The sequence below is a fragment of the Pituophis catenifer genome, unplaced genomic scaffold, assembly GCF_029215685.1.
Source record: "Pituophis catenifer annectens isolate HBS135680 unplaced genomic scaffold, rPitCat1.0.hap2 SCAF_2, whole genome shotgun sequence".
Lineage (NCBI taxonomy): Eukaryota > Metazoa > Chordata > Lepidosauria > Squamata > Colubridae > Pituophis > Pituophis catenifer.
This window is the reverse complement of record NW_027256882.1, coordinates 43,533,805-43,553,198: the sequence shown is the minus strand read 5'-3', so window position 1 is coordinate 43,553,198 and position 19,394 is coordinate 43,533,805. Positions and strand designations below refer to the sequence as shown.

At 45.1% G+C, this 19,394-nt stretch overlaps 1 protein-coding gene across 1 annotated transcript in view; it reads right to left on the bottom strand.

Moving 5' to 3' along the window:
• CPNE9 (copine family member 9) overlaps positions 1–19,394 on the bottom strand; it is a 66,286-nt gene that overhangs the window by 8,889 nt on the left and 38,003 nt on the right. The window contains exons 7-14 of the mRNA XM_070933508.1: positions 15,745–15,808; positions 12,325–12,428; positions 10,617–10,721; positions 9,250–9,291; positions 7,796–7,871; positions 1,463–1,516; positions 1,025–1,086; positions 628–674 (exon numbers count right to left, since the gene is read on the bottom strand). Of these exons, the coding sequence (XP_070789609.1) occupies positions 628–674; positions 1,025–1,086; positions 1,463–1,516; positions 7,796–7,871; positions 9,250–9,291; positions 10,617–10,721; positions 12,325–12,428; positions 15,745–15,808 (554 nt within the window). The remainder of the gene's footprint in view (positions 1–627; positions 675–1,024; positions 1,087–1,462; positions 1,517–7,795; positions 7,872–9,249; positions 9,292–10,616; positions 10,722–12,324; positions 12,429–15,744; positions 15,809–19,394) is intronic.

Here is a 19,394-nt window from a genome sequence, read left to right as displayed (position 1 = left end):
CTCGGGAGGAGAGCATCCCACCCCTCTTCACAAGGCACATCTAAGGACTGAGATTTAAGGAGATGATCTGGGGAGGGGCGTTTGTTGGGAACAAACACTGAATTGGCAGAGTTTGGTGTGCCGGTACAGTTGTACTTTGTAGGACTGCTTGCTACTTCCTGACTTTGTGGACTCAGTACCTTGTTCCTGACTTTGTGGACTCATTGTTTGTTCCTTGGTTCGTGGACTCATTGTTTGCTTTGCTGGACTGGGTGCAGCCAGAGGTTGCAATGTGTATGTGCTTGCACTTTGCTCTGGGACTTGCCAAGAACATGGGAGCGTTTGAGGGGAAATTTGGAGCATTAAAGGGGAGTTTGAACTCTCAGCTGGCCGTGTGACCTTTGGGCCTTGTTCTGGGTCATCACAAAAGGTTTCTTGGAATCACAATACAGGTAAGTCCTACATCTTCCTCCCTGGCCAGTGGGCCCACATGAATTCTCGTCCTATCTCCCCCAAATAATGGGAGCAGAGACAGTGCCCAGGTGTGACCACTCCTAAACAAATCTTAACGAGTATCAGAGTTAACCTGGCCACTTTGTGTTACCAGCAGTCAGTTCCCATAGTGACACGCAAGCGTGCCGCACTCACCATTGGATGCCGTGAAGTCAATGGCGACGGTGAAATTCAGCTGCGTCCTAAGGATGGTGCGGAAAAGAGAGAGAGAAATGGATGCTGCCATCCTTGGGGGATCCCTTCCAATGTCCCAAGGGTGCTCCCTTTTGGGGTGCTAGGCAATTCATCTTCTCACCAGCACCAGCAAGTCTCCCTCTTCAGGAGACCAGAGCATCCCCGCCTTCCCCAATGTGCCATTCCTGAGGCATCTACTTCCTTATCACCTTAAAAAGTCATTGTGCTCTGCCCCTGATTCCCTCTTATAGTTCCCCCGCAATGCCTCAGAGGCAGTGGACAGGAAGAGGGCTGAGGGCTCATGAAACCCTCAGAAACCAGGGACCTGAGAGGCATCCAGGATTTTCAACCGACGCACCCGCCTCGAATGTAATCAACAAAGGTGAATTCTGACTGCACTGTGAATGACAGAAGGGTTACCTACCAGGAACAGAGAGAAACAAACAAAAGAGAAGAAAAAAAGAAGAAGAAGAAGCATGAGATATTCTGCATGGTGAGCTCATCTGGGCAAGAAAGAAAGATTTGGGGAGGGCAGGGTCTGTGCTGGATTGGCCTGAAGAGAAGTGAATCAGGAAGAGAAGGGAAATGTGATTGGCTTCGATAACACAAGCACTTCCTTTTTTGTTTTTTTGTTGTTTTTTAGAGCAGGTAAGACGCTTGACTGGAAAAATCTGGATTGTGTACCCCAGTGAAAAGATTCCCATCAGCTTCACATGACTCAATACACTAATTGGTAAGGATGAGGGGCGGCAGGGATGTGGGCTAAGAGAGGGGGAAAAAATGGTCCTACACTTACAGTCCCCGAGTTAATGTACTTCTTTTTCTTGCACTTCTTCCTAGGGTTCGAAACCTGGAGAGGGAAGAAAAGAATGAATGAGAGAGGAGGACTTTTTCCCTTTAACTAATAAATTAGAGAGCCAGTTTGGTCAAGTAGTTTTTTTTTTTTTTTTTTTAATTTGATTTATATGCCGCCCTTCTCCGGAGACTCAGGGCGGCTTACAATGTGCTCAGCAATAGCCTTCATTCTTTTGTATATTTATACAAAGTCAGCTTATTGCCCCCACAACTGGGTCCTCAATTTACCTACCTTAGAAAGGATGGAAGGCTGAGTCAACCTTGAAGACAGTTAAGACAACAAGCTAGAAACTGGGAGACCGTGAGATCTAGTCAGTGGTGGGATTCAAATTTTTTTACTACCGGTTCTGTGGGCGTAGCTTGGTGGGTGTGGCCAGGCAACACTTGGCCTCCTGCACCCCACTGGGAGCAAAAGCAGGCACGGTGGGGGGGGATATGCTGCCCCCCATGCCCTGTTTTGGGCCTAGGAGGCCTCCCTAAAGACTCCTGGGAGCAAAAACATTCGCGGGGGGGTCGCCCCCACCCACTGCTCCCCGTTTTGGGCCTAGGAGGCCTCCCTGCACTTACCTGGGAGCCAAAATGGGGCACGTGGGGACTCCTGGAAGGGGCGGGGCAGGAAGGGCAGCAAGTTAACAACCTGTTCACCTGAACTGGCCCGAACCGGCTGAATCCCACCACTGGTTCTAGTCCCACCTTAGGCATGAAACCTGGCTGGGTGATTGTGGACCAATCGTTAGGAGACTGTGAGTTCTAGTCCCGCCTTAGACATGAAAGCAGGTTGGATGATTTATGGATGAGCCGTTTGCTTTCATGGTGTGGAGACAATAATTTGGTCCTTAGCACCAATGAGACCAAGGATCTTATAGTGGACTACAGAAAGAATAGATCAGACATCCAGCCCTTGCTTATCAATGGAGACCTAGTGGACCAAGTGGCTAATTTTAAGTTTCTGGGTGTTATCATAAAAGAGGACCTGACCTGGGACACTCGCATTGCAGCACTGGTCAAAAGGGCCCAGCAGAGATTATACTACCTGAGGCTTCTCAGGAAACAACAACTGAATGCAAAACTGCTGCTGATCTTCTACTGCTGCACCACAGAGAGTATTTTAACTTACTGCATCTGTGTATGGTTTGCCAATTGCACAGTGACAGATAGGACAGCGCTCCAGAGGGTCAACGTCATTGCCCAGGGGATCATTGGTTGCCCTCTTCCCTCTTTGGAAGAGCTTTATAGCTCCCGCTGCCTTAAGGAAGTTCAAAACAGTCTTAAAGATCCATCTCATCCTGGGCATCCTTTTTTTTGAACTATTACCATCTGGCAGACGGTACAGGACAATAAAAACAAGGACAAATAGGCTGAAAAATAGCTTCTATCCCAGGGCAGTAACTATATTGAATTCCACTGTATATTGCAATATTAATGCAATATCAGAGGTTTTAAATTCAGTTGTATAGAATGTGAAGGATGTGTTTTTTTGTTTTATTTTTATATATTTTTTTTATGTACACTGAAAATGGCATTTAATTTCGTTGCACAAGGTGCAATGACAATAAAATAAAAACCACAGGTGTCAAACTCGCCGCCTCACGTTGCCTTCATGTGATGTTTCGTGATGTTTTTTCCCTTCGTGGAGCTGGGGTGGGCGTGGCCACTGCATGACGCATCCGGCCTGCGGGCCGCCAGTTTGACACCCCTGATTTAGACCAATCACCAGGAGATCATGAGTTCTAGTTCCACCTTAGGCATGAAACCAGGGCAGGTGACTTTGGACCAGTCAGTCTCTAGGTCCAACCTACTTTACATGTAAGCAAAATAAGAGGAGGAAGGAGTTTGGGGTATATTCTAGTGTAAAAATAATAAAGGCGGGATAAGAATAAATAAACAAATTTATTTATTTATTTTATTTATTTGTTTAAATTTCTATACCGCCCTTCTCCAATATAGGACTCAGGGCGGTGAACAGCCAAAGTAAAAAACAAGACATACATACAAAACATACAAAATCTAAAAAACTGATTAAAATAATTAAATATCTTGGCCATAATTAAAACTGTTCCAATTTAAAATCAATTTAAAATTTGACTCAAGCCAGCCCAGCTAGTTGAAATAAATGGGTTTTCAGGGCCCGACGAAAAATCCGGAGGTCTGTTATTGTACGTAACTCTGGGGGGAGGTTGTTCCAGAGGGTGGGCGCCACCACAGAGAAGGCTCTCCCCCTGGGGGTCGCCAGCCGACATTGTCTGGCGGACGGCACCCTGAGGAGGCCTACTCTGTGTGAGCGTACTGGCCGGTGGGAGGCTATTGGTGGCAGAAGGCGGTCTCGTAAATACCCCGACCCTAAGCCATGGAGCGCTTTAAAGGTGGTCACCAACACCTTGAAGCGCACCCGGAAGACCACCGGGAGCCAGTGCAGCTCGCGCAGGAGAGGTGTCACATGGGAGCGCCTTGTCGCCCCCATAATTTTAGCATCAAAGTTCCATGTATGCAAATGCTGCTTCTCCCTTTGGGGCTTCTATAGCCCAGCGATACAGATTCATGGAGCTATACGGAACAGAAGCATCCTACCCCAGCTCCTTTCTGAAAGGCAGGGCCATCTATTTTTTTTTTTTTTTAATTTAGGCTAGGGACTGCCAAATAGCAGTCCATGCAAATTAGTGTGGGAAGATGCAAAAATGGGCCACAGATTCATCCACCCAAGGAGAAGCAAAGATGTTTTTAAATGATAAAAGATATTCTGAAAGTTGGGTGTTTCCAGATGAGACATTTAGGGAGAAATTTTCCAGCCTGCAATAGCACTTAGACTTATGTATTGCCTCATAGTGTTTTACAGTCTTCTCTAAGCGGTTTATGAATGTCAGCCTATTGCCCCCAACAATCTGAGTCCTCATTTTACAGACCGCGGAAGGATGGAAGTGCTAAGTCAACTGTGAGCCGGTCAGGATCGAACTCCTGGCAGTGGGCAGAATTAACCTGCAATACAGCATTTTAACCACTGCGCTATCATGGCTCTTTAAATTGCAATGTATAAGGTAATCCTAAATGAAGTTGGTTTCCAGATGGAGTCCACTTCTGTTAACTCATGGTTATTACTTTTTCTTTTTCCTTTACTACTGAAAACCAAAGAGGGAAGGTAAGGGGGAAGTCTGAAACCTCTCTACCAAATGCAATTATTCTTTTTGGCTGATATTTTTAAAAAGGTACAGAGCACACAGCTCTGACTTAAATGAGAGAGAGTCCATTCAGAAGTGGCTGTCCCAGGGGTGAAATGCTCCCGGTTCAGACCGACTCGGGCGAGTAGGTAGCGATGATGGCAGGTGGTTCGGAGAACCGGTAGGAATGGAAGCTGGAGGCTCCGCCCACCCGCCCCACCCACCCCATTCCCCGGAGTCAGGGAATGCACCATTCCCCGACTCCTACTGCCCACCTTTCTCCCGCAGCTGGCTGTCAGGGAAAGCAAGCGCCCGAAAAGTACTGGAGTCGCTCACTCTCCTTCTTGAATGAGCCGCTCTGGTCTACGCGCAGGCTGCGCAAGTGCACACGGTTTATTTAATTCAGCGGCAGATTGGATGTGCGCTTGCGCAGCCGGCGCGTGGACCAGAGCGGCTCATACAAGAAGGAGAGTGAGCGACTCCGGTACTTTTCGGATGCTTGTCTTCCCTGATAGCCAGCTGCGGGAGAAAGTTGGGCAGTAGGAGTCGGGGAATGGGGCAGGTGGGCGGAGCTGCGGGAGAAAGGTAAGCACACCTCGGCAGAATAGAAATTTAAAAAGTTTTCCTACTGGGTTCTGTGGGCGTGGCTTGGTGGGAGGGGGTCTTGTGACTGAGTGGGCGTGGCTATGAGTGACTTTGAGTTGGCCATGCCCACTCAGTCACAGGACACCCCTCCCCACCAAGCCACGCCCACAGAACCGGTAGGGAAAAAATTTAAATTTCACCCCTGAGCTGTCCCCTGTTCATAATTCCAAGAAAGAAGACCCGTTTTACTGTTGGTACCCAAAGATACAGAACTGGTTTTCTTAGTTTTGCACTACATTACATCATCATCTTCTGTAAGCAAAGAAACAACACTCTGCAACTATGTGGCAGCAACAGTTTTAGATGCCCTCGGAGGAAAACCCTTGGGGTGGGGTGGAAATTTTCACTTATGGCTCTGTACACAGTATATACAGAACTTAAAATGTATTTTCAGCACCTAGCACTGATGTACATGCTAAAATATATATGGAATTGCTCGTGGCCATAATAAAAATATAACTATTAATGCATGACTAGGCTTCATCTTCATAGCACTTAACTGATTGTTTTAATCAGTTGTTTTTTTTTTTACACCTTCCCTGAACATTTCAATCAGAATCTATCAGAAGAGAGTTGGAAGACACCTTCCAGTCCAACCCTCTGCTCAAGCAGGAGACTCTATATCCGTGATGGCGAACCTATGGCACGCATGCCACAGGTGGCACACGGAGCCATAGCAGTGGGCACGCGAGTGTTGCCCTAGCTCAGTTCCGGCACGCATGCGCGCGCCAGCCAGCTGATTTTTGGGCCCCCACCAGAAGTCGGGAAATGAGCCATTTCCAGCCGCCGGAGCGCCTCCGGAGGGGGGGAGGCCATTTTCGCCCTTCCCAGGCTCCTAGAAAGGCTCTGGAGCCTGGGGAGAGTGAAAAACAGGCCTTGCAGTCCCACCAGAAGTCGGCAAATGGGCTGTTTCGGGTCTCCGGAGAGATGGGGAAGGCCGTTTTTGCCCTCCCCAGGTTCCTAGAAAGCCTCTGGAGCCTGGGGAGGGTAAAAAATAGGCCTACCGGGCCCACCATGCCATCGCGTGCCAAAAGCGGGGGGAGCGGGGGGGTCACACGCATGAGCAGAGCGCATTGAATTATGGGTGTGGGCACGCATGTGCATGACCCCCCCCCCACACTTCCCCTGCTTTTGGCACACAACGGCAAAAAGGTTAGCCATCACTCCTCTATATCATTTCCAACAGGTGTCCAGTCTTTTCTTAAAAACCTCCAGTGATGAAGCCCCTACAACAGAGATGTCAAACTCGTGTTGTCACGGTGGTGTCATGTGATGTATCAGGACGTTTTCCTCCTTTGCTAAACCGGGCGGGGGCGGGGCCAGAACATGACGCAACTGGCCCGCAGGCCGCAAGTTTGACACCACTGCCCAACAACTTCTGAAGGGAAGCTGTTCCACTGGTTAATTGTCCTCTCTGTTAGGAAGTTTCTCCTTAATTCCAGGTTGCTTTTCTCCTTGATTAATTTCTATCCATTCTTTCTTGTCCTGCCCTCTTGTGATTTGGAAAATAGGTTGACCCGCTCTTCTTTGGGGCAGCCCCTCAAATACTGGAATACTTTCGGAAACTTCACAGCTATCATGTCTCCCCTAGTCCTTCTTTTCTCTAGATTAGCCATACCCAATTCCTACAATCTTTCCTCATATGTTTTAGTCTCCAGGCCTTTAGTCATCTTAGTTGCTCTTCTCTGAACTTTTTCCAAAGTCCCAACATCTTTTTTGTAATGTGGTGGCCAAAACTGGATGCCGTATTCCAGGTTTGGTCTTCTTACTAAGGCTTTATAAAGTGGTACTAATACTTCATGTGATCTTGATTCTATGCCTCTGTTTATTCAACCAAGGTTTGCATTAGCTTTTTTGCTGCTGCCACAGTTCATATACAACATTTGGAGAATGTTGTATATCAACTTTCTTTGAAGAAAGACAATTATTGGTCATAGCTCCCAAACTGCCAAATCAACAGTCTTTTGGTGCAGGGGGACAATCAGAGATAGCTAATACTCCATCAGATCTGGTTTATGCAGACTAGCTCTTAGTATCCATCTGATAAGAAATATCTTCCTGTCAAAAGAGATCTCAAAAGTGATTGGAGGTTCATGTCAGCTTGTCTGCTCCCAGCCTTATATCATAAAGTCAATATATTTCTTTTTATTTTTGTCATTTTATCATTATTATCTAAGATACTGGCCATATCCATACCTATTCCACCAGTTATGTCAGTTCAAGCCCTATCAATTGTGGAGCCGACCAGGGACAGGGAGCTGCAGCAGAGGAATGAAAGAGCCACATGCGGCTCCAGAGCTGCGGGTTGCTGACCCCTGCTCTATACCAATGAGGACTAGAAACATGTTTGTGTGCATTGTTTTTAAACCCATTGTATCCAGATTTCTCAGCAGACATGCAATTTGTTGGGTCCAAGTAGTACAAGAAAAACTAACATTTTTCAAGAGAAAAATGATTTTGCCAGGAGAAAGTCTTACCTCATAGACTGTGAACTGGTTCTGGGCGCGAGAGAGTTCCCGATAGCTTGTGGCAAACTCTCCAATGAAATCGTGGCTGCCGAGACAACAACAAAGAAGTAATGTAACACTTCACCGTTGGGGTAGCTTAAACCTGGATCGAGGGAGTGTATGAATAACGAGTGTTCAGAGTATCCCACATCCTGCTGTGAAGAACCGAGGATTTTTAATTACTCCACCCACCCAATTCACTTAATCCTCTTTGCCCCACAGGGGGCATCTACAAAATGCAGCAGATTGAGATGTAGAAAGAATTATACTGTTTCAAACTGCAGTTGGGGGTGGGGGGGGTGGGAATGGATTTTGAATGCTTTGCATCGGAGTCCAAAAGCCCAAATTCAGTAAGAAGGAAATAACCAAAGCACAGAGTTTGCAGACAAAACCCCATTTTCTCTTTCTCTGCTATCTCCGGATTTCATCCGTTATAGATTTTTCTTTGTACTTAAAAATGGCTTCTCCCGTCTGCTTCCCAAAGGACCATCACTCATGTTACCATTGATCCAGCACCAAACAGACAGGGGTTGCTCAGATCAGGGATTGTGAGGGGGAGGACAATAAATAAATATGGGTTGTCTGAAGGATATGGTGCAACCTCCAGGTGACTTCAGGACAGTGGTGAAATCTAACATTTGTTACTACCGGTTCTGTGGGCATGGCTTGGTGGGGCGGGGTGCGGGGTAATGTGACTGGGTGGGCGTGGCCATTTTTTTTTAACTTTTAAAATCATTTTTTTCTACAACCTCTTCGGCGAAGAGGTTGTAAAAAAATGCTTTCAAAAGGCTCTGACGATCCCAGCTGAGTTGCCTGAACAGCAGAGGCTTTTTTTCTTTTAAATGCCTCTGACGATCCAAGCTGAGTTGCCTGACCGGCAGAGGCTTTTTAAAAAAGTCTCAGCTTGGATCGTCAGAGGCATTTAAAAGAAAAAAAGCCTCTGATGATTGCACGGCTCAGCTGGGCATGGGGAGGGGGGCAGGGATTTTTGCTACTGGTTCTCCGAACCACCTGCCTCCATCGCTACCGGATCGGGCAAACTCAAGAGAGCACAAAAAATCCCTAAATTAATACTTCTGGGGAATCCAGGTTGGGGAAAGTGGTCTATAAAAACTAGTCACAGGTGGGTTTCAGCAGGTTTTGACCAGTTCTGGAGAACCGGTAGCGGAAATTTTGAGTAGTTTGGAGAACCGGTAGTAAAAATTCTGACTGGCCCCGCCCACATCTATTCTCTGTCCAAGTCCCAGCTGATCGGGAGGAAATGGGGATTTTGCAGTAACCTTCCCCTGGATTGGGGAGGGAATGGAGATTTTACAGTATCCTTCCCCTGCCACTCCCACCAAGCCACGCCCACCAAGCCATACCCACAGAACCGGTAGTAAATAAATTTGAAACCCACCACTGAAACTGGTCTCTATTCTCACCTGCCATCCCGGTCCCAGTCATAGACGTCGATTTTCACGGTCCTAGAACAGAGGTAACAAGTAACGAGAGAAGGTGAGTTCCCAAAGGAGGGTTTCAGCTTAGGAAAACAAGAGCCCAAATGAAAAGGGAGATAAGGAGATATTATTTTTATTTATTTATTTATAATTTAATTTCTATACCGCCCTCCTCCCGAAGGACTCGGGGCGGTGTACAGCCAATTAAAACACTATATATACATCGATTTAAAAACCAATTAAAAGTAATAAATAATTTTGGCTCAGAATTAAAACCTAATTAAAACACCCAATTTAAAATCATTCACAAAGATAGCCCAGCCTGGAGGAACAGTAGAGTTTTAAGAGCGCAGCGAAATACACGGAGATCAGAAATCTTACGTATTTCTGGGGGCAGTTCGTTCCAAAGGGCAGGAGCACCCACAGAGAAGGCCCTCCCCCTGGGTGTCGCCAGCCGACATAACTTGGCCGATGGCACCCTGAGGAGCCCCTCTCTATGGGAGCGAACTGGCCGGTGGGAGGCTACTGGCGGCAGAAGTCAGTCTCGGAGGTACCCAGGCCCTAAGCCATGGAGCGCTTTAAAGGTGGTAACCAACACCTTGAATCGCACCCGGAAGACCAGTGGGAGCCAGTGCAGCTCGCGCAGTAGAGGTGTTACATGGATAGATATGCTGTAAAGTTTTATGTCCACACTCATTAAATTCCTTTAAGTGCCAGTCCATAATACATAGAACTTTCTTTTCACTTCTGAGAAACATGCCAGGAAATATCAATCTTCCTTATACCATTAAAAATGTATGTATGTTCCACCTATATAGATAATCCTCGATTTACAACAGTTTGTTTAGTGACGGTTCGAAATTACAACGGCACTGAAAAAAGTGACTTATGACCATTTTTCACACTCACAATTGTTACAGTATCCCCACGTTCACATGATCAAAATTCGGGCGCTTGGCAACGGACTCATATTTATGACAGTTGCAGTGTCGTGGGGGCCACGTGATCCCCTTTTGCGACCGTCTGACAAGCAAAGTCAATGGGGAAGCCGGATTTGCTTAACAACCGTGTTACTAATTTAGCAACTGCAGTGATTCACTTCACAAATGTGGCAAAAAAGTCGCAAAATGGGGCAAAACTCACTTAACAACATAAATTTGGGGTTCAATTGTGGTCGTACATCGAGGACTACCTATACGTCAATGGTTTTTGATAGTCTTGGGGCAATCTACACTCAGAGGACCTTTTGACCTGGATTTTAAAAAATCCAACTTAAATTTCTCCTCCTCTAATATTTGGGTGCTCTGTCCTTTGCCAGCCTTTAGGCCCAAAGTATAAATATAAACTCTAACCTGTCATAGTCTCCATTGCACAAGGAGCGGACAGGAATGGAAAACGGTTGCCACACAGGATTCAGATTGTTCTTCACCACCTCTGTCTTGTGGCAGATGGTGAACCTGGAAGCAGAGACGAGTCATGGCAAAAGGGGGAAAGAGCAAACACGAAAGGAGACCTAATGGGCTTTGAGGTGGTGTGGAGTAACATATTGCAGCCTCCAGAGATGTTGGATTGCAATACAGTTGAGAATAGAGTTTGTCATGCTAGTACAAGAGGATGAAAACTGTAGTCTAGAATGGGGTCTCCACACTTGGCAACTTTAAGACTTGTGGACTTCAACTCCCAGAATTCCACAACACAACTGGCCGAGGAATTCTGAGAATTGAAGTCCACAAGTCTTGTGGAATTCTGGAAATTGAAGTTCACAAGTCTTAAAGTTGCCAAAGTTGGAGACTCCTGGTCTAGAACATCTGCAGGCCGCCAGATTAAAGAAAGCTGATCCATCCAGAAACCAGAAGAGCTGTCCATCTCCAAGAAGAGCCCACTGGCACAGGCTCCTTTGGGTTTCCAAAGCCACAAAAATTGGAGAGGGAATTTCACCGGGAGCTCTTGAGCTGCAGCATCTCAATTTTCCCCTTCTATCTGTGCATCCCAAACCCAGGCACTGCACACCGTGCCTCTTGGTCTTCTTCCCCAACATCCTTTATTGGAACATCCACTAGTTGGGGAAGGATGGAGATCAACTTGATGTGACGGAGAACAAATGTGGGAATGTGCTCTCCACATTCTGAGCCAAGCTAGAAATGGACATCTTCTGAGCCAAGCTAGAAATGGACATTGAGTGCTACCGTTGCTAAGCAACCGGGATAGCCTTCTCTGCCTCTACCACTGAAGGACTGAAGCAAGGTCCATAACCATAGCTGATTTTCGCCACATATGGAAAATCTGACTCTTCCACTCTAAGCATGCTGAGGAAAAGAACTCACCAGCTGCAATCACTCGTGTAACCATCTTGCACAGCCCCAGAACACATGCACTGAAAAACAAATCCCTTTCTTCCCTCAGCATCTCTTCCTCCATCTCAAATATGGGGGGTGGGGGGGAGGTTAAAAATGGGTTGGGGAGTAAAATATACAAATCTACTTTTGGGGACCGTGAATATACAAGCTGACCTTTAGAAAGGTGACAAGAAAGAAAGCTGAGATGGCATCCTATCGAGTAGCAAGGAAGGGGTAAAGGGCAAAAAAGATACCTTGGCCGCTAATCAAGGAAGCCATGTTAGCTCGGCTTAAGCTACGCCCTACCCCCCCCGCCATTATTTTCTGCTCATATGACAACAGGGAATAGTTGTTATATTCCTTCATGCTAGGGACATGTAAAATAAATAGTATTTTTTCCTCAAATCTTATTCTTCCATCTCGGAATAAAAATGGTGAGTGAAAACTAGTGCAGAAAAAAAATGGGGTTATTTATGTGGGTTGGGGTCACATTTGAGAATCAATGTTCACCCATCCTTCTCATCTCTTTTTAACTAGCAGAAAAGAATGGCTGGAGAAGAGAGAGGTAGAAAGATAAGCCTAGCGTCTCTGGGAAGCAGACACATATGTGTGTCAACAATTCAGGGCCTAATGACACTATCAAGGCAGCTACATGCCATTAAAGTAACAGCCCAGAATCGGGCCTGGGAAGTTGGTTGCCTCGAAAGGGAGTTCTCTTGCGTACGTGCCGTCTTCGTTGCTGCGGTAGAAAACAAGGAAGGGATCTGATTTGCCAAAGAAATCCTTCTTGTCCAGCTTGTTGGCACACAACTGCATGGTGACAATGTCCTAGAAGGAAAAGGCGACATCAGAAAAGGAAGCGGAAGCAAGGGAGGAGGAGGCAAAAATAATTAACTATCGGAGTGGAAAACTACCCAAAAAAAACAGAATAAACCCACCGTTTCAAACTTTTTATTTTTTTTAATACTAACAGACACTCAAAATTTACTGCTCAAAAAAATAAAGGGAACACAAGCAGAAGACATCCGAGATCTGAATGAATGAAATAGCCTTATTAAATACTTTGCTCTTTACATACAGTAGTTTATACACTGCTCAAACAACTAAAGGGAACACAAAACTACTGTATGTAACGAACAAAGTATTTAATAAGGCTATTTCATTCATTCAGATCTTCGATGTCTTCTGCTTGTGTTCCCTTTATTTTTTTGAGCAGTGTATATATGTAAACACAAAAGAGGCATTTCTGATTTGATTGCACTTTCTAAAAAAAAACGTTCTCATTGTATGATTTGTTCATGTTCTTTCCCCGAGGAACATGAATAGCTTACAGATGGTTTCCAGCATCTCTGGTCTAGGCTGTTCTTAGAGTCAGTCCAGTTTTTTTTTTTTTTTGTGTGGCATTATACCTCTGAGAATCAACTTACATTCAAAACTGCTAGTGGCCAAATTTTACAATGGCCCTTTTTAAGATAAGTAGTTTAAGTGGCTGAGTTTCAGGGCTGAAATTTGTCAGGAATGGATGAATTGAAAACATTCTCACCCACAGATGAACTCTTCCGTACTTTTCCATACTTGAAGAGCGCATTCTCCACTCATCCATCCCTATATATCTCTTTTTTCTTCTCTCTCTCCTCTCTCTCTCTCTCTCTCTTTCTTTTCCCTCCCTCTCTATCTCTCTCAACTGCAGCCATGTTGAGACAGCAGGAAGCATAGCAGAACTGGGGGCAGGGAAGTCTATTCCCTGCCATAATGGCATAAAATTGACTGTCCCCATATTTGATTCCTATCTTGAATCTATACCTCTGTTTTGGCTTACTGCCAAAATGTAGCAATGTAATTTGGGGTATGCAGGGCATATTAAACAAAGCTTTTTGCTGTTCTGGGGCTGCCACAGAGAAGCAGTGGTCAACCTATTCTCCAAAGCACTTTGAAGGCAGGACAAGAAACAATGGATGAAAATGAATCAGGGAGAGCACTAAGGAAAAATTTCCTGATAGTGAGAACAATTAATCAGTGGAACGACTTGCTTCCAGAAGTTGTGAGTGCTCTATCATTGGGGGCTTTTAAGAGACCGGCAGCCATTTGTCTGAAATGGTATAGGGCCGTGATGGTGAACCTTTTCCGGACCAAATGCCCAAAGCGTGTGCATGCATACGCCTGAACACCCAAAATGTAATGCTTGTGCAGCCGTCGCACATGTGCTCTGCCCATGGTCCCCTGCACGCACTCCACCCTGCGCATATGCGCACGGCCTCCTGCATTCGCCTAGCATGTGCACGCCCCCGCATGCACCCCACGCACATGCACAGCAGAGACCTGACGACCAGCTGGCTGGAGGGAGGCCCATGCGCATGCGTGACAGAGCTGAACTGAGGCAACGGCTTGCATGCCCACAGAGAGGGCGCTGTGTGCAATCTGTGGCGCACGGGCCATAGGTTTGCCATCATGGGTATAGGGTCTCCTGCTTGAACGGGGGTTGGACTAGAAGACCTCCACAGTCCCTTCCATTATTCTACATCAATGGTACAAGTACACGGCACAATTAATTCAACTTGAGCCTTGGTGGCGCAGCAGACTAAAGCACTGTTAAGTAACACCAGCTGCCTGCAATTACTGCAAGTTCAAATCTCACCAGGCTCAAGGTTGGCTCAGCCTTCCATCCTTCCGAGGTAGGTAAAATGAGGACCCGGATTGTGGGGGCAATAAACTGACTTTGTATAAAAAAGAACACCGCTTAGGGGGGCCTGAAAGCCCTACTAAGCAGGTATATACAAAAGTATGAAGGCTATTGCTTAATGCATTGTAAGCTGCCCTGAGTCTCCGGAAAAGGGCGGCATATAAATCGAACCAATAAATAAATAAATAAATAAATAAATAAATAAATAAATAAATAAATAAATAAATAAATAAATAAATAAATAAACTTTAATTTAAATGCTCTAAAAATTGCTAAGCCTTATTAAGATTTCGGGGTTCCTACACGAACTCCTGAAAGGTTTTGGCTTAAGAAGGTTGAAAAGTCTCGAGATTTGAAGAGAGAACACCAAAATCTGTGCCATTTTAAAAATAGCTAATTTTATTTTCGGTATCTACACTGTGGATTATTGAGTTACATGAATAGTGAGCATTATGGTTGGGTATCTTCCTCCACCGTTTTCTGGCAATTCATACCATGCCATTCAAAAGTCAAGTAGGGTCCTAGACTTGGCAAAGGTTGTTTGTCCCTGTTCTTAATTGGACGTCGGTGTAAAAGAGTTCACCTTGGTTGTTCTCTAAGTTTGGTTATATTTCCTGCAGACCAGTGGTGAAATGTAAAATTTGTTACTACCAGTTCTGTGGACGTGGCTTGGTGGTGGTGGTGGGGGTAATGTGACTGGGTGGGCGTGGCCAACTTCTTTTTTTATTATTTTTTTAAAGCATTTTTTTACAACCTATTCGGGCGAATAGGTTGTAAAAAAATGCTTTTAAAAGATAAAAAAAGGCTTTGATGATCGCGTGGCACAGCTGTGATCATTGGAGCCTCTTTTTTTTTACTTTTTAAAAGCATTTTTACTACCAGTTCCAGAGAACCGGTAGTAAAAAAATGCCTAAAAAGTAAAAAAAAAAAAGTTCCAACGATCACACATCACTCAGCTGATCATCGGAACTTTTTTTTTTTTTTTACATTTTTTACTACCGGTTCAGCGAACCAGTAGCATTTTTTTACTACCAGTTCGGGCGAACCGGACCAAACCAGGAGCATTTCACCCCTACTGCAGACATTTCGTTACTCAAACTAGATCAGGGGTCTCCAACCTTGGCAACTTTACGACTTGTGGACTTCAACTCCCAGTTGAAGTCCACAAGTCATCAAGTTGGCAAGGTTGGAGACCCCTGAACTAGATAACATCATCACTGCTAGTAGTGATAAGTAGTGACCTTGTTTGGGAAATGAAACATCTGCAAGAAAACAACCAAGTTTAGAGAGCACCAGGGACCCCCTTAGTTCAAGCCTGAGCTACAAATATTCTCCTTTCTTGGTAGTTCACCTTAGACAGGCTGCCCCACTCATTTTACTCATGTCCCACTATGCATGAGGTGGTGGGAGGGAAGGCGTTCCCAACTTTTCCCCCCAAGATGAGAGAGAGAACAAGCCACTCACCCGACAATTGCTGAGCTCTTCAGCAGACAGCACTATGGCACCACATTTCTTTCCTGGAACTCCCCTAAATGCGATGGAGAGATAAAAACCCAAAGTTAGGGTGGGAGTGGTCCCTTCTTGCTGCTACAAAGGAGTTGCTCCTGCTGGCAGTAATGGAACCAACATGGCAACGTAGGATAGATGTGTGGACAGGAACGCAAATGAGAAAGATGAAATACGATCACCAATACACGTCCAGGAGGAAGTCGGCAGCCATGCACAGGGACCAGTCAGGGTTTCATAGTAAAACAATGTCCCCACACCTGAACCTCTCATATGTGTTGAGCTTCAGCTCCCAATAATTTCATGTGCTGTGCAGGCAGAGGATTATGGGAGCTGAAACCTTCGTTTCTGGTGGCACCCAAGGCAGAGAATACAGTGTGAGATAGATAGCTAGATACCGTAGATAGCTACCTAGCTAGCTAGAATGATAGACAGACAGACAGACAGAGAGAGACAGATAGCCAGAGATAGAAAGATAGATAGATAGATAGATAGTTAGATGATAGATAGATAGATAGATAGATAGATAGATAGATAGATAGATAGATAGGCAGGCAGGCAGGCAGGCAGGCAGGCAGATAGCCAAATATAGATATAGATAGACAGATAGATGATAGATAGATACAGAGACAGAGATAGAGATAGAAACAGATAGAGTTAGCTAGCTAAACAGACAGACATAGACAATAGATAGATAGATAGATAGATAGATAGATAGATAGATAGATAGATAGATAGATAGATAGATAGATAGATAGGCAGGCAGGCAGGCAGGCAGGCAGGCAGATATAGATATAGATATAGATATAGATAGACAGATAGATGATAGATAGAGACAGAGATAGAAATAGAGCTAGCTAGCTAAACAGACATAGATAGGTAGATAGATAGATAGATAGATAGATAGATAGATAGATAGATAGATATGTATGTAGACAAATATAGAGAGAGATAGACAGAAGATAGATAGAGACAGAGATAGCTAGATAGACAAATATAGATAGAGAGATAGACAGAGATAGACAGATGATAGACAGATGATGGTCAAATAGCCAGATATAGATGGATACACATAGATAGATGATAGATAGACACAGACAGACATAGAGATACACAGAGATAGATAGATGATAGGTGATAGATATAGATAGATGATAGATAGATGATAGACAGACAGATGATAGATACAGATATAAATTAACAGTTAATAATACACATAAACAAAGCTTGGAAATGGTTAAAAGCAAGATAAACAGTAACGATGGAGAAAATCCAATTTGTGGCTTCAACTACCCAAAAATGTATTGCAGGCATTGCTTTATAAGAAGGATGGGTAACCTTCAGCCTCTTTTCTGCAGCCTCCACAGAACCCTAAAATTCTGCTGCTTAGATTGGGTGGCAAACAATAGACTTCCTATCACTTTTGATTGGAAAATGAAACAAAGCAGTTACGTGAAGCCTCTAGTAGGCTTCCTTCTCTGTGTAAAGCTGAAGAAAAGGAAGACAAACCTTGTGGTTATCCATCAACATCACCATCGTCTTTTATATCCCCCATTTTCTTGTTAGAATGATGTGCTAATAACTATAACAGCCATATAGCAGCTCCCTTGCTTTATAGCATGCCTATTAGAAATTACTGGACCCTGAATCCAAAGTTAGCTGAGCGGAGAAGATTAGCAATAAATAAAAATTAAATACCTAAACTGCAAGAGGCCATTGGGTGGGATAATAATATTGAAGGGAATTGCACTCCCTTCCCCCCATTATATTACAGCGATGTGATTCTTATTTGCCTGGCACGGATGGTTACCCTGAATAGCTTCCTTCGGTCAGAAAGCATAAATGCCAACGAAACAGCATAGGAATAGATTCCCCTCAGTTGGAGATCAGAATGAAGGAACAATCAGGGGGCCTGCTTCAGTGGTGGGTTTTAAAATTTTTTACTACCAGTTCTGTGGGTGTGGCTTGGTGGGACGGCATGGCTTGATGGGCGTGGCAGGGGAAGGATACTGTAAAATTTCCATTCCCTCCCTACTCCAGGGGAAGGTTACTGCAAAATCCCCATTTCCTCCCGATCAGCTGGGACTTGGGAGGCAGAGAATAGATGGGGGTGGGGCCAGTCAGAATTTTTACTACCGGTTCTCCGAACTACTCAAAATTTCCGCTACTGATTCTCCAGAACTGGTCAGAACCTGCTGAAACCCACCTCTGTCCTGCTTCCTAATTCCCACCATAGCAAGCTGTCAGGTCCCAAGAACGACAGGTGGCGTTACCTTCGTTGCTTGGATTGTTCTTCACCTACAGACAGAATCTTGCCGGGCTAAAGCAACTATTTGCAGAGCTATAGAGACATTCTGGGATGTCAACTCTGAAGCTAGCCTGACCGAAAGCCATCTTGGAGGCTTCAGTGCTGCCATAATGGTGCTGAGGGATAGGGAGCGGGGGGGGGGGGGAATAGAGAAAGCTGTGGTTTTGTAGCCAAAACAAAATAGTTTCCCTTGTCAACCAAGGACATTCCCATTGGTGGCTGAGGAGAGGAGGAGTGAGGTTTACAAGCGACCAGACAGCACCTTGATTGGACCATGTGACATTGCTTGGGAAAAGGGGGAAAACTTTTACTTTTAATTAGGTGAAAACCGCGGGAATCTTTAGAGTCATTTTTCACCAGCTTGTACCAATATGATATATCCGATAAACTTGTTCTTTGAGGAAATTGTTTACCATACCTTCTGCTTGCTATGGGTGTATTACATGGAACCGTGACATGGGAACTGCTAGTTTCAACCCTCTTCCTGCCAACCAAACTTTCCAAGCTCTGCTGCCTCTTTGCCCTCCTGGGAATCCAGACTACATTCCACCACACAAGGCGACTGCTGTGTGTCACAACCATTTTAAGGTGGGCAGCAGCATATTTTGTCTCTGAGGGAGAAGCAAGTCCCCAAGACCTCCAGCTTTGTCCTTGCTGCCAGGTGGGAAACCCCAGAAGTTCCTACAAGTTTTTCCCCCCCAAAGCTGAAGGACTGAGGGCCTTCAGCCAACAGTATCTGTTCTGAAACAGTTCCAAATACAATCCTTCCCACGCAGGGCTCAGAATGGCCCGACCATCCTTCTCCTTCAGTTTGCTAATGCATCTGTATCAAAGCTGGAGTATTCCAGCAAAGTCCCTTCCCCCCACACTCCACACACACACTTGGCTGCCCTCCCACACCCGAGAGCTGAGTTCCTTTTTATTCAGGCTGCCAACTAATGAGATATTTTAATCAGAAGAGCTGAACTGATTAAGCAATTACATGGCTGTTGTTTTTAAAGTGTTTCTCTTCCTGAGATCCTCAGATCGTTGCTGTAACCTGAATGGAACAAATAAGAGTGAAGCCATTGGCCTTCGGGAATTTGAAATTGTCTGTTTCTGATCTCTACAACCTGGGTTTTTTTTTCCAAATCCGTAGGGACTCTAAGGAATCTTAGCCAAACCCCAGAATTTTCAGGCAGAGTTCCAACATCCTGGAAGGATGAAGACACTGCTTCATCCATCCATCCATCTTTCTTTCTTTCTTTCTTTCTTTCTTTCTTTCTTTCTTTCTTTCTTTCTTTCTTTCTTTCTTTCTTTC